General features: G+C 46.2%; 1 protein-coding gene across 1 annotated transcript in view; it reads left to right on the plus strand.

The window, feature by feature from the left end:
• The first annotated feature begins 1674 nt into the window (after window positions 1-1674).
• LOC119393966 (nose resistant to fluoxetine protein 6-like) overlaps window positions 1675-15698 on the plus strand; it is a 104989-nt gene continuing 90965 nt past the window's right edge. Inside the window, exons 1-2 of the mRNA XM_037661173.2 lie at window positions 1675-1804; window positions 1900-2240. Of these exons, the coding sequence (XP_037517101.1) occupies window positions 1937-2240 (304 nt within the window). The 5' untranslated portion in view covers window positions 1675-1804; window positions 1900-1936. The remainder of the gene's footprint in view (window positions 1805-1899; window positions 2241-15698) is intronic.

Consider the following 15698-nt stretch of genomic DNA (forward strand, 5'->3'; position numbering starts at 1 on the left):
CTTCCCCCAACCCTTCCCACGTCCCTCCCCCCGCTCTAACTTCCTTCCCTCCTGCAGCCTATCGGGAGACTAAACATTGCGACTGCGGCCCGCTAGCTCAGGTGAGTTTGAGACCCCTGAACTAGACCGTTTTGAGATAACAGGATCCTCGGACAATGGCCCTACGCGTCGCAGCCTTTCAAAGCGGCGCCGGCATTGTTACTATATTTCTAAGGTCGACCTGGCTTAGTGATCCACTGTAGGCATGTGGTGCGCAGGCACGCATGTTCCCCTCTGGACACCTTCCTCTCTCTCTTTCTTCCCATCGCTTCGTACATTTCCCTTGAGTAGGGTAGCAAACCGGAAGTGCGTCTGGTTGACCTCCCTGCCTTTCCTTCTCCCGAACATAAATTTGGTCCTTCGATGGGGTCACTTACGCTGGATCAATATGCTAGAACTCGATCATTCGCACAAAACTAAAACTTCTACTCCTGCATTACAGCAACGAAGAAATGATTGGTTGTTTGCTCCCGTATGCACATGGCGGAATATGGTACTCTTATCATTGTGCCACCAGCACGTACGCAGCGCAGCGCTGTCTTGGATAACCCTGCAAATCTTCCCATTCACGTAGCGAAGGCTGCACCACTCTCTTTCGTTCGCGCGCATCTATAGGGCAGAACAGATGCTTTTCATTGATCTGCCCTTCGACATTCCACCCGCTCATGAAATGATCGACCTCCCGGATGGCCCTGCAACCGAACGCAGTAAGTAAACATTTTGCCAGCGAATTTTTCAAAATAAACACCCTTAAGCACAGTGTATGTATACCTATTTATATCTTATTCCCCGTCCTCACATGTTTAACAGTATTTTGCAATTATCGCTTCTTAATTTCTCCATGCCTTGTTCCTTTATCGGTGTTCATTCTAATATTTTTAACCGTGCTCGCCTTGGAGCGATGTTTTGATATTAATAGTATAATAGAATACTATACTACAAGGGCTGTGCATAACCTTATATTATTTGTAGTATTGTATAGAAAGTAATAATGCGGAGCTCCCTTTGTCCACTGTTGCCCCGGGGAGGTATTCTTAAATAAATAAATAAATAAATAAATAAATAATAAATAAATAAATAAATAAATAAATAAATAAATAAATAAATAAGCTTACCTGGCAAAATTTCAATAACCTGAGTACGGGCGCGAAACTTCTCCGAAAAGAGGGTTGCACATGCGGCAGTATAGTTAGCATCGACTCTCTCTTCGTATACCTTGTGGCTCTGGAACTACTTCGCGCTCGCCTGTGTGAAACTAAATGCTCAGAAGCGCTTTCCGGGGTGTACCCCGCTTACGCGAAAGAGAAAGAGTGGTAATCGAAGAAGTTAGTAAATCGTGTAAGTGCGTGCAGCAAACTCATCACACCAGGAAGAAGGGACCACGCAGCCCAGTAGTTGGAAAGCTGCAGTCGCGCGCCGATTGTCACGCGCGCATTGCGGAAGGTGAAGCAAGGGGCGTGGCGAGGGAGACGACGCAATCGCCCCTTGCACTCGCGCTTCCATTTTATTTTTCCGGAGGAGTGGAGCGGAGGAGGAGGTGTCGGTCCATGTGACGACGGGCACCAAATGTTATACGTCACAATGAGCAGATTCTTAAGTGAGCGAGACTAGAAATTCGCCTGACTGCCCCGCGAGTGAGTACAGGTAATCGCTCCCACCGTTCGCCGAACATGCGACGGTGCTGTTCTCTCATTTAGGTCTTCCAAGAAGCGAGCAGCCGATGCGGTACTGAACTTACAAGAAAACATATTCGGACGCCTATAGAGTACGTAACGGCGTCACCGCTGAGCCCATCAAGATAATTCCGCTCTTAATTAATATCAGCTTTATTCTTCTTGTTTGTTTGTTTCTTTTTTGCAGGGATTACAGATCCTTCGCGTATTGAGAGGTCACCGCGATGTTTCCGGCGAACAGTACGCGTTTATCGCCCGCTACATGGCTTTTCACGTTGGCCATCTTTATCTGTGCCTGCGTGTCGACGCCTTGTCTTGGCAGTAGCGAAGAAGCCGGCGTGACTTCTCCGGAGAGTGGGCAACCAAACTACGTGCAGAGGCTGAGGGAGTGGATCGCCAACGCCATGGACCGGGCGCCGCCTACGTTCACGCGCAAGCTCCTGGAAGCGAACGTCTCCGTAGAGTGCAGCATCGGTCTTCTCAAGGTGATGCGAGGAGTCCGCAACCTGGAACCATGGGCGCTGCGATGTAAGTCATGCTGGCGCAGAGCGCGACGCTTTTCGACGGACCCGGAAACAGATTGCGTTGCAGTCGTGGAACCCGGATTCGCAAAACCATTTCGTGTCGGATGGTGCGAAGCACGCAAACGTTCACCACGGCAGTGTGAACCGTGGACGTTTCGGGATATGGTTTGTGGCTGTAGGCGTACACGGTTATCATCAGGCGATCGCTAACGACTATGCTATCGCGTTTTGCGCGACGCCTCACTGAAGCGACGGTGTTCTTTCACTGGCTTAGCCTTTTAACACACATCTCAATTGACATACCCTAAAGTGATTCATGGAAAATGTGGCATCAGATGCTTGCAGCGACGCGCCGATTCTATAGTCCTCGCTGCAGATAGCAAGACCAGAACAAGCGGCGAAATGCGGGCTATAGACCCTTTCGCTGTTTATAAACAAAGCTGCTGGACGGCTTCCGGTTTCGTGCGCCGGCATAGCCTAGAAGCATTGGCACGAAACAAAAGCCTTAGCGAGTGGCCCGCACATTTTCTACACTTTTCTCCCTGTTTCTGGCCAAATCTTTTAAATAAATATTCTTCTAAGCTGCACACACAACATTATGAGGTAGTCCTTCACTTTAAGCGCCTTTCTTTTACCTAAAAGCGGAACAAGAGTCTTTCCTTAATCTGGCACAACTTAAAAAACACGCTTTCTGCTTCGGCGTTAGAGAGTGATAATTGAAGTGACCGGAAGTTTCTTGGGTGCAACACGTGCTGCTTCTATCGCAATCTTCAAAATGACCGAAAAGGCGAATATGCCTCAAAGAAGGTACATACGTATTAACAGCGCAAACACGGGGCCAAGAAAGCAAAAACACGAGAACCACTGCTCGTCCTCGTGTTTTCTTTTCTTGGTCCCTTGTCTGCGCTGTTCATCCCTTCTTTGAGCAAGACCAGCTTGCGCCAGCGCGCATAGAGCGCGCCAGCTATTGGCTTGTGCAGTGTAGTAATGCTGATTTCCTATACGTGACTAAGCGAGTGTGCAGGTTCCTAAATATTGCACGTGCGCACCCTCACCTCCCGCTCTCATGCAGTAGGCCGTGTCGCGCCTTTTGCAAACTTTCGCTTGATATTTTATATACGTAACAGTGATATACGAAATCTTCCTATTAAAGGGACGAAAGAGACGAAAAATGATACAATATAGTTATTGCCACTGCCAAGGCACCGCTCACGATTGAAAAATGTCGCCCATTAACGAAGAAGACAGGAACATTACTTGTCCCGTCTTCGTCGTTGCGGTTTTCGAGGGACATGTAGTATTTAAGGAGACAGCTGAAATTGGACCTAAATGAGCGAGGACTTTACCAGCAAAAGCCAACAGCGAAAGGCTCGGTATAACCGAGAGCAGTTTTCAGGGAACGCGTGCCGACCGGTACTGATAGCCGTCTACTTAATATTCAAGATGTCGCACTATCGCGAGCTCTTCTTCCAAACGAAAATTCGAGGCAGAATACGATGTTCGCCTTCGAGTCGTCCTAAGCTGTCACACTATCAAGATGTATCAATATGTATAAGGCAGCCTGTGAATTTTTGCATAACGTGCCCGCCACAACGCTCGCTTGCGTTGCCGTCGCTTCCATCGCAAGGACCTGTGTGTTACTGCATACTTTTTTTTTTTTGCCTATCGTGCCCACGTAAGCTCTCGTCTGCGAACTTCCTGTGAACGACAGGCATGGGTCGCTTGGTTAGCGCTATATTGGCAATGCGCCATTGTGCGATCGTGTCACTGGGACTTTTGCATATTGGGCATATTGCATACAGGCTTACATTCACGGCTGAGAGCGGGCCTTTCGGTTCCCACTGTTCATAGTTCTTTTCTTCCCCTTTCCTGCGAGCGGAGTAGCGGGTTAAAAGATTACCTGTCTTATCAGGTTTTCCTCAAATTTTCCGCCCTTCAAGAAAAAAAAAAAAGCCTTCGAAGCTCTTCATTCTAGCTTCTCTACAGTATGCCACGTGAAAAATGCCTCAATTAGGCTTTCGGAAACTACTGAAACTCGTTGACCTAAAGTTTAATTGATACAAAAAACAAAAACAAGCTGGGGCCCATTTTGGAGAGCAACAGCTGCTGGAGGATGATGCGTAGAGAGGGATGGGGCATGTGCATCCTTGCAATCGCGTTCGATCGCATTGCTTCCGAACGCGAACAGAACAACGTTAGACACGGCGTTCTAAAAGTAGTAAGAAACCTGCTTACGGACATTTGCTTATCGTCTATTCACGTAACAGTCAATCTAACGAATAGGACGTCAGATTCTCCCTTTTGGCGTCTATACCTGTTGTACGTTTGATTGTACAGCTTAGAAATGCCTCTGGAAGGACGCTGTAGACTATACCTGGACGTGGGATGTCGTGCTGGAGATGTACTTATATTTTATTCGAGCATCCTTTACTTGTGGCCGTGGATATCAATTAACCGCGCGAGTTTCTGATATCCGCTCTAATTTTGTCTGTAAATCTTGTGGTGAGGCGAAACTGTTATAGAGTTTCTGTCTCCTTATCTAGAGCTCTGTGGTTAACATTCCTTACCACTTCATGATGACGACGATGGTGCCCAGTATCTAATGATTGTACTGATTCCACGGGGGGGGGGGGGGGGGGGGGGGGACGGTTTGGAAATTGGGGAGCCGTGCAAAAGAAAGAGGGTGTTTAGTTGCTAATCGTTTCTCACATAATCTATATCTGCTTTAGCAAATTCAGTTAGTAACGAGGGCGTTAGTAACAACTCCTATTTATAACTGGTAGTGACCGTTACTAATCGGGCTAATTTACTGGCTCCAGAACCTTGTAAGCTTTATGAAAATACATGAATTACCATTATAAGATAAAGTGAGCTTGTGTCAGACTCGTGGCCACTCTCAAAAGCGGTTTCAGTTTAAATGCATGACGACGAAAAAAAAAAAGAAAAAAAAAAGAAACGGACTGTCTCACACGTTCATTTTTCATTGTATTCAGTAATTATTGACAGATAACGGTCGTAAAGGTACATCAAGGACTGGGTAAGTGGTTAAACGCTCTATAAAAGCATACGTGTACACAAGGGAGTATAACATACCAATGACTACAATTCGCCGAAAATTACCGTCATTCAGCACAATGGACCACTGGCAAGACGAGGTAGTAGCTATTGCCAACTTATCTCTATTACACCCGTAAGGCTTTAGTGTTACTGAAAAGCTTGAAATAAGTTATTAACCGTTAAGGCGTAGTAACAACTCTCGTAACTAACATTTTGCTTCCAGTTACAAGATTTTTACTAAGCTTCTTTTTAGGATAGTAGGTTTCCATGCTTTAAAAAAACGCATAAAATGTGGGCAAGAAATCACAGTGAGGCGCTGACCCACATTCTGATTGTTCCAATTCTTGTCCACGCTTTAGCGCTGCTTTTCACGTCGTGGAGTCGCAGCAACCAGCCGAGCTCTCAGTCCTGGTTGTCAGAAACGCGCATATAATGCACTGCAAGAAAGAAATGAACTGAGGGTGAAAAAGATTAACTGGGGGGCATAGTAATAGTGTGCGACTGAAAAGTCAGACCATATGAACGGACGATTGCAATTAGTATAGAAGAGCCATTCAACAATTCCAACCGAAAGCTGAAAAACAAATTTTAAGGATATATTTTGATGTGCCTTAAACACTGTGTGACCCCGATTCTGCAATTTCGTTACGTGCCGTGAAATTAACCCCAACAATAATTGAACAGAATGTTAATTAGCGAACAGACATCAAATATGCGAAATTTCTTATGTCTGTCGGCATGGATATTCGATATATTCTTAGTGAGTTAGAACTAGTTTAATGCCGCAAACAACAACTTATGTGGCACATGACCATCCGCAATTCAAAAAGATAATAAAAATGAAAATCGCGACATCTGCAGTATTCTAAAGGTGATTTATTTTGAAAAGCCGGGGCCATGAAAGTGCGCCACAACTCTCGCTAGCGTTGGGAGACACCACCTTTCGGTGGAAGTTGATGCCTCCCAACATTAAAATGTGTAAATGTACCTGCAAGTGCTACAGTATATTTGTGCTTGCGTTCCAATAAGTGGAGGAGGACCAAGTTTATTAAGAAAACTGAAAAGAGGCCAGTCATGGAAGCTTATTCCTCTGGTTGCTTCCGTATTGCGCTTGTCGGAGGCCTCAATCCAGTAGTTATACGGCTGATGCTGCTCGGCCGTCCGGCTCGTCACACCAGCTTATGCGGAGAGGTCACTAAAATGTTCATGACCATGGCATGACAAAGTTCGTTGCTAGGCTAGTTAGTTACCCGGCACGGTGGTCTAGTGGTTATGGCGCTTGACTGCTGACCCGAAGGTGGCGGGATCGAATCCCGTCCGCGGCGGCCGCATTTCGATGGAGGCCGAATGCTAGAAGTCCATGCGCTTAGATTTAGGTGCACGTTAAAGAACCCCTGGTCGAAATTTCCGGAGGCTTCCACTACGGCATCTCTCATAATCATATCGTGGTTTTGGGACGTAAAACCCTAACAATTATTATAAATTATGGGCTAGTTGGTTCACACTTATAAACACCGGATAACGCAGCCTTAACACAGGAGAAAGGAGAAACACTGACACACAAGAGAGTTGCGTGCAACGCTTGTCCTGTGTGTCAGCGTTTCTTCCTTGTCCTGTGTTAAAGCTGCGCTATCCACTGCTAATAAACATGACTGTAGCAGTTCGCGCCTTTTGTCGCGTGCTCGTTATTCCTTACATAGATATTGCGTTGGAGGTGTGGCTGTCGTATTGGAACTCGGCGTTAAGTGGTTTCGAGAAATCGTTCTTGGGAATGGAATGCTTTCCATTCGCCAAGCACAAGTTTTGTCAGGTAGAGCTTATTCCGTGCAGTAAAGCCCCTATTTTTATTGCCAATTTGATGCAAACGCCTCACTAATTTTCGGAAGGCTGTCTTTCACCGTTCTTTCATTTCTTTCTAATTCTTGGGACACTTTGACGTGATAGCATAGCTACGCATTTATTCATCGTTTCGTTGCATAGCATGGCGACCTATTCGAAACGGGTGAACCGATTTTGGCTGTTAGAAGACGTACTATTTATGATATTGTCCAGTATTTTTTGTGCTTATATTTCAAGTAGAGAACCTTTGATGTACTCGAATAGTCCGCACATCATTTAATACAGCAATGGAATAAGCCTGTGTAAAAAAAAACACAATTCTATAGTTCTTGAACTGGATTACTCAAAGAGGCGGACATAGGATATACACCAAAGCACGTAATAATCAAGTTAACAAATCTTCACTCCAAAAGCGTTTAACTTTTCAGCACATATTACGATTGACGAATTATATCCGGTGAATTTGGTCGACATGTAGTAGCTCACTGTTCGCAACTGTGATACCGTAGATTGCCTTTATGGGATCACTGTTCCTAGTACGGACGTAGTTCGCATCGACTGTCTCCGCTGTCGACCTTGTGGTTAATGATAGCGTGCGCCTCATCCGTCAAGTTTCTGACGTCAGCGGTTACTGAACACCTTTGGATTTGCATTCACGTAGTCGCAAAATTCACTTTGCAGCAAGCCAGAGTGGCCGGCCGTCGTTTTTGCGTGGAAACGGGAATTTCACAGTCATTTCCACTCTATGTGGTGTTATCGATGTCAAACCATCGATTCATTCCAGTCACGAAGTTGATTAGAGACGCTGCCTCATCGACAGAAAAGAGGGCAGAGTTGCCTCGCAACTTCCGCACATGTTCCAGAGCCCCTATTACTTGAAGCGAGAACACCTCCCGCCGCGCAGTCCCCGCCATCCAATGTGGTAGAAGAACGCAGATCAGCCAGACATCCTTCACCGCGCGCCGGACATTCACCTTTTTCAGGTAAAAATTGATAATGTACGTCTTCTTGCGAGGTTTTAGACCAATTTCCGCATAATTCTCTCGCAGTGTTTATGAATGCTCAAGAAATTGACTGCGGACATATTTGGGAACATGGCAGAGATCACAGCCTAAGAAATTGCTCCATCGGCTGGGTGATGCTCTGCTGCTGTTTAGAAGTAGCCGTTTCCGATGAGCTTGAACTTATTTAGGTTTGCAAAGTAATTATCAGCAACAAAGCGATTTTTTACAAAGCCACATTTCTCTACAGCAGAAATGACGCCACCCCCCCCCCCCCACTAAAAAAGTAAAAATATAAAAGGCCTCTCTCATTGAGCCTCTTGTTAAAACATTGCTGACGTGAGTGACGTCAATCTGGAGGAGGAGGAGAGGTCGAGGAAAGGAAAAGGCGCAACTTCTGCAGCCCTAATTGGGAGCACGGCTCAGTGCCTATCAATGTGGGCGTTACTCAATGTGGGCCTATCAATGTGGGCGTTGTCGGTTACTCAAGTTGCACACTATCGCGCCCAGAATCTAACTACACCACTATGTAGAAAGAATGCCAATTAATCGTTTGGGCACTTGCCAAGTTTCTACCTTACCTCTATATATGGCCGCCCTTGTAATGTCGTGATAAGAGACCGTTTTAGTCGACTGCACGATGCACGAATACGACGTGACCGTAGGATAAATGTCCGGTCGTACACGCGAAGACGCCGACTCGCTATTGCGCGCACCTGTTTAACTTGTCCAACAAGACGTCAAAGACGACGGCGTTCTGCAGCGAACAGACAATGAATTGCGACCTACAAGTGAACACCTATAGGGCCACAACGCACCTCTGCCCCCGCAAGTAGCTCGGGGATTGCCGTTCAGCGTGTGCAGTCTGTCTTGTATAAAAAAAAAAGGTTGCCTTGGTTGAAGGCGGTTAAACCATGCTTGTCAAGCGATATATCTCGGTTTTGCTTGCTTTGGGTAAACACGAGACCATTGGTTTGCAGAGATTTAACTTTATTGCGTGTCTTGGTTTAGACAAGGACGACGAGAAGTCTACACGCTTTGACGTTACGCCGCCACAAGAGAGCCAACGTGAACACACAGGCGCTGCTCGCCGCCGTCGGCGCTCCAGGCGCGAACGCGCAGTGAATGGATGGATGGATGCTATGAGCGTCCCCTTTATAACGGGGCGGTGACAAGTGTGCCACCAGGCTCGACAGAGAAAAAAAAAAACGAAAGAAAACGCTTTTATTTTTTTAGGTTGACGTAATGCCTTGTCTACTACGGAGAACAGGCGCGACATTGGCGTCGAGTGCAAACTAACACTTACCCTCACTTACAAAGACAACACCACATACACCCCACAATGTACGCGCGCAGCTGTCCGTGGTGTGGAGGACGGCCAACTCTCGCCCACATTACGTGGGAATGCCAATCGCGGCCCCCAAACGTCAATTCTCCCCTTTTGGGGACACAATCTCGCTCAAGGCAGTGGGAGAGCTGGCTTGCTAGCAAGGATCGGGAGAGCCAGCTGGCTCTGCTCGACCAAGCCCAGCGAGCCGCAAAGGCCAGTGGAGCCCTGGACTGAGGACCCCACCCACATGCCCAGAAACGTTATATAGGCAATAAATGTTTTTACTACTACTACGATTAAATCAATCTTACTAGAGAAAAAAAATCACAGCATATCCACGGAGTGAATGATGATGAGTGGGCGAAGCTGCGGAGGTTCATCGGTAAACCGTGAATCTTCCGTGAATTCTGCCCAGTACATCATCACCGACGTGAGATCGGGCGCGTTTATACTAAAGGTTCGATGAGTTATGACGACTTGCAGCTCACTTTAATTTTACATGTACGCTGTGAATTTTCATTGTTTAGAAAACCATTGCTTTAGAAAACATCTGGCGTCTTTCGTTAAGCAGCTGGCGTCTTTTCGTTTTGCTTTAGAAACATCTGGCGTTCTTTCGTTTTGCTTGTAGAAAACATCTGGCGTCTTTCGTTGGTTTATTTCATCAATCAACGGCGTTTTGAACAATATTTTTATTGTTTAATCACGCACAGGAGAAATCTCACCAGGCACTACCTTGGAGGTAAACAATGGCTGCTAATGGGAATGAGAGACAGAAGTCGGCTTTTAGCTAACACTTACACTTATACTTCTACTAACGTTTCCTACAGGAACATGCCAATGGCTGCTAATGGGGAATGAGAGACAGAAGAATTCGGCTTTTAGTTAACGCGCACGCTGCGAATTTTTTATTGTTCAACAACACACAGGAAAAATCTCCCACCGGCACCACCTTGGAGGTCAAGATCTGGTACTAGCGTTACGACTGGTTACGCACTACGACTACGACAACTACGAGGGACGAACGGGTGCCGCTTTAAGGAGCTTCGCCCCTAAAACAAATTCACAGCCCAATTCCCTGCCTTTAACGGCAGAATGTTCTTACTTTTCCCACTATTTATTTTTATCCTTTCTGCCACCAATACTGTAGCCGTCTCTAACTTATTTCTATCACGGGCTTATTCGGCTTTCAATTGTTGTCCCTAGAACCCAAGGCTTCATGTAAGCTCGTGCCCAAACACACACCTGGGTGGATATCTCCACATTCAATCAGAACATGCTCCGTCGTTTCCTTATCTTCCCCACAGCACCTGCATTGTTCTTCTTCTTTACTGAATCTCGCTTTTTAACTACGCGTTCTGAGGTAACCCGACCTCGCTTCAAACAGTAAAGTGCTTCCCCTCGAATTATCATGAAATGTCTCCCTCCTTATTTCCTTTTTGCTCTTTCGGTGGTTATTCAGAGCCGTTTTTTTTCCATCGCTGCCATCTAGTAAAAAAAAAAAAAGCCGCTCTGCCTCTCTGACTTTCGTTTAACGCTGTTTGTTGCCATATCGCTTACACTGCCAGCCGTATATTTCCTGATGAGCCTCCTAGTTCTTTTTCTCCACTGTGTGTCAACGCTCTTCCAATACAAATGCCGGAACACCTTCTCTGCCCATCTACTCTCTTTCATATTCCTTAACCTCTCTTCGAGCCTCATTTTGCTCTGAGCTTCCCTCACCTCAAAGCTTGCCCATCCCATATCGGCCTTTACAGCCTCATTTGTCGTCTTCCCGTGAGCGCCCAACGCGAGGCGTCGGATGGATGGATGGATGCTATGAGCGTCCCCTTTAAAACGGGGCGGTGGCATGTCTGCCACCAGGCTCGAAGAAAAAAAAAAGAAAAAAAGCTTCCTTGTTTCACGTTGGCCTAATACCTTATCTACATTGATTAAATTATGTTATTATACCAAAAAATATAAATTCACGGTCCATCTCTCTGCCTCTTAAGGCAGAATGACCTTAATTTTCCCCCATTATTTATTTTTGTTCTTTATCTCTACTTTTCTGCCACTAATACTCTAACCGTCTCTTACTTATTTCTATCGCGGACGTGTTCAGCTTTCCATTGTTGTCCCTAAAACCCAAGGCTTCACGTAGACTCCTGCCCACACGTATACCTGGGTGAATATCGCCACATTCAATCAGTACATGTTCCATCGTTGCCTTAGTTCCCCCGCAGCATGTACATTGTTCTTCTTCGTTACTGAATCTCGCTTTATAACTACGCATTCTAAGGCAGCCCGACCTTGCTTCAAACAGTAAAGCGCTTCCCCTTGAATTATCATAAAACCTTTCCCTTCTTATTTCGTTTTTTCCCTTTCGGTAGTTACTCAGAGCCGGCTTCTTTTCCATCGCTGCCTCCAATAAGTCCTCTCTGACCTTCCGCTTAATGCTCCTTGTTGCCCTATCGCCCGCACTGCTAGCCGTATATTTACTGGCGAGCCTCCTAGTTCTTTTTCACCACTGCGTGTCAACGCTTTTTCTATACAAATACCTGAAAACCTTCTCTGCCCATCTACTCTTCTTCATTTTCCTCAGCCTCTCTTCGAATCTCATTTTGCTCTGAGCTTCCCTCACTTCAAAGCCTGTCCATCCCATATCACCCTTTACAGCCTCATTTGTCGTCTTCCCGTGAGCGCCCAACGCGAGGCGGCCCACCGTCCTTTGATTTACATCCATTCCTGATTGTACCTCTGACTTCATACACACCACTGAGTTCCCAAATGTAAGCCCCGGGACCATCACACCCTTCGACAGCCCTCGAAGCACCTCGTACCTATTGTATCCCCATAAAGCTCCGTGCTTCATAATTGCAGCATTCCTCTTTCCCTTTGCTACCGATGCTTTCTCTTGTACCTCCATATATCTATCCCCCTCATTTACCCATACTCCAAGGTACTTGTACTCGCTTACCCTCGGTATTTTTTGGCCCTGTATAAAGACCGCATGGTCTTCGTGATCATTGAATACCATCAATCCACATTTTGTGGATTGGATGCAGCCAGCGCCTCTGGTGGTGGCGGCACGAAAGAATCACCTTGAGCCACGGCCGGGCTAGACGACAGCGCGATCGCTCAGTCTAGCGCGGCCGTGCTTGAGCCTTCGTTCGTTTTCGCGAACGCGCCGCAGTAATATTTCGCTGAAGGTCGTTTGCCGGCGTGGACCTTGGTTGAGCTTGAAAGTCAGAAGCATGCAACGAGGCGTCTTCTGGCTTTGTACGAGTAGAGCTATCGCTCTAAAAGAACTCTGCTGCCAGCTGCAAAACCTACCTTCTGGTCGTACCAGCAAAGATTCGTGGCGAAAGTGTGTTCGCCTGCTGCGACGAACCTCCGTTTCGACACTTGGGATTCAACCGAATTCTTGCTAAGGTACGTATATCGTACTACTGACCGAAATCCGCCGCTTGTGTCAAAACTTACGTTCAAGCCTGTCACGAACGCCATCGCCGACTGCCAACAGCTATGCAGTCTGTAGAGTTACTGAATAAAATTCAGCAACCTCGAAGACCATTTGAGCAAGTCGGCGTGGTATACTTATGGCCCGTCTTCATTGTCACATCCGGGAAACAAGTGCATAATAAATCGCCACAGGTTACTTAAAGCGCTACGCTGAAGCAAATGTTTTTCCCAGAGACACGTCCTTTGAGGCAGCGCACTTTTTTTTGTACAGGATAACATACAGTGAATAATATACATAATAATACAGTGCTGCTGGGAAAGCCTCCTTTTTGTTTCATATGCTTTTTGCGACTTGTGTTTGTTTTTCATTCAGTGCTAACTATTCCGATGATGTTGTTTCCTGTATAGTGTTGTTAGACACAACATTAATTAGGACGAACAGACAAGAAAGTCAAGGAAAGTATAGGGAATGTATTTGTAGTAATTATGCTGTAAATGTGAAGAAAGTAAAGTGGACGAAAAGATAACTTGCCGCCGGCATGGACCTAACCTGCGACCTTCGAATAACGCGTCCGATGCTCTACCACTGAGCTACGGCGGCGGTCATCCTGCCGTCCACTTTAAGGGGTATATATGTGCATTTAAACCTAGGAGTGTTATTCAGCGCCGCTAGTAGTCATGACGGCGAGGATGGAACACTCTTTTTCTCCCTGCTGGTGTCACGAAGCACGTGATCTTTTTACGAGCTGGCGGCTGACCAATAATCCCTCGTATACTGCCTGATGGCATCCAGCCTGCCAGAACGAGACCCTCGCTATGAATGAATGAAAGAAGGGGAATTTTAAGGGCTCCTTGTTCTTTGCTAGACACGACATTAATTAGAACTAACAGACAAGAAGACAAGAAAGATAGGGTATGTTATTTGTAATAATTATGGTGTAAATGTGAAGAAAGGGAAGTGGACGAAAAGATTACTTGCCGCCGGCAGGACCTTAAAAATCCCCTTCTTTCGTTCATTCATAGCGAGGGTCTCGTTCTGGCAGATTGCATGCCTTCAGGCAGTATGCGAGGAATTATTGGTCAGCTGCCAGCTCGTAAAAACTTGTAAAAGCTCGTAAAACTCTAAAAGCTCGTAAAAGTGTTACACACTCGCCGTCATGGCTACTAGCGGCACTGACTAACACTGCTAGGAAAGTGGACGGGAGAATGACAACCACGTTGCTCAGTCAGTGGTAGAGCATCGGATGCGTTATTCGAAGGTCGCAGGTTCGGTCCCTGCTGATGGCAAGTTATCTTTTCGTCCACTTTACTTTCTTCGCGTTTACACCATAATTACTAAACATAACATCCCCAATACTTTATATCCCCTATAGCGCGCTCCTCAAACACAAAAGAGTAACAACTATGACAGTTGAAATCCAAAAAACGGCAGGAAGTGGAAGATGGAAGCTTGCGATGAAAAAAAAAAATATATATATATATATATATAGATAGATAGATAAAAGCCGCGAAGAAAAATAAGTCAGTAGAAAAAAATTCCGAAGCGTGCCTCCGGAATTCGAATCTGCGGACCCTCGCTCCGCAGCGTGCCGTTTTACCCAACTCGGCCACGCGCCATTCGTTCTGTAGGATACTAACGGCGAGCTATTTGTATATACACCATTTATTGCTGGCGGTACGCAGAGCTCGGAGGTGCTTCAGCGTGTACGGTATCACCCGCAAGATTACACGAAGGGCGCGCTTTAAAGCAACCTCCTAGATTTTGCTTCATTTGGAAAAATGCACTTGAGACACGCGCTAAAAAGTGGCTCATTTCTGTACCCACTCACGATGTGGAACGATGAGTAAACAATGCGTCGAACGCCACCGCGCGGCAGGAGACGCGGAGGGGTCACTCCACGCACCGCAGTTTTCAAGAAAAAAAAATATCTAAGAATGTTGGGTTGTAGCGCGCTGCTCAAGCACAAAGGAGTAACAACTGTGACAGTTGAAATCCAAAAAAAAAAAAAAAAGGCAGGAAGTGGAAGATGGAAGCTTTCGGCGAAAAATCCATAAACATGAGGTAGATGCTCGAGTCGACGTTTTGACAAGTGGACTTATCTTCTTCAAAGCTAGAACTTCCAGCCTTGAAAAAGACAAATGCACTTGTCGAAACGTCGGCTCGAGCACCCACCCCCAGTTTATGGATTTTTTCAACTCTGACATTCGTTAGTTTGCGCTCGTCCTGTGCATAACTGTGCGCTATTTTCGAGCGTCCTTCCTTGTGTTTGAGCAGCGCGCTGCAAGTGTCGAGCTGTGACTGCTGTTATTTGCCGCTCTTCCTGTGTGTGTTCTTTTCGTGCGTCCTCTGCGCTTGAGCGGTGCGCTGCAAGTATCGAGCTGCTTGCCGTTCTTCGTGTGACATTCTAATTGGTTGCTATCGCATTAGTTTGCTTCGCTCTTGCGGCAAAACTGTGACTTTTTTTTTCTTTCATATTTCCGCGAGGTCTACGACTCTCACCCGTACATCGGCTCGTGAAATACAACGGCGTTAACCAGTGAATATTTAGTTTTGAGGCTACCATCTTTGCATTTCATATACTTTACAAGTCGCCCCATTTCTCTTTCCTAGCCCTATTCTGCGCTGAATTTCTTTTCTAGAGCTGTCGTCTTCGTAACAATAATATTTGGGGTTTAACGTGCAAAAACCACGATATGATTATGAGGCACGCCGCAGTGGAGGGCTTCAGAAAGTTTGACCATTTGGTGTTCTTCAACGTGCACTGACATCGCACAGTACACAGGCCTCTAGCATTTC

Source organism: Rhipicephalus sanguineus, chromosome 1 (assembly GCF_013339695.2).
Source record: "Rhipicephalus sanguineus isolate Rsan-2018 chromosome 1, BIME_Rsan_1.4, whole genome shotgun sequence".
Taxonomy (NCBI): Eukaryota; Metazoa; Arthropoda; class Arachnida; order Ixodida; family Ixodidae; genus Rhipicephalus; species Rhipicephalus sanguineus.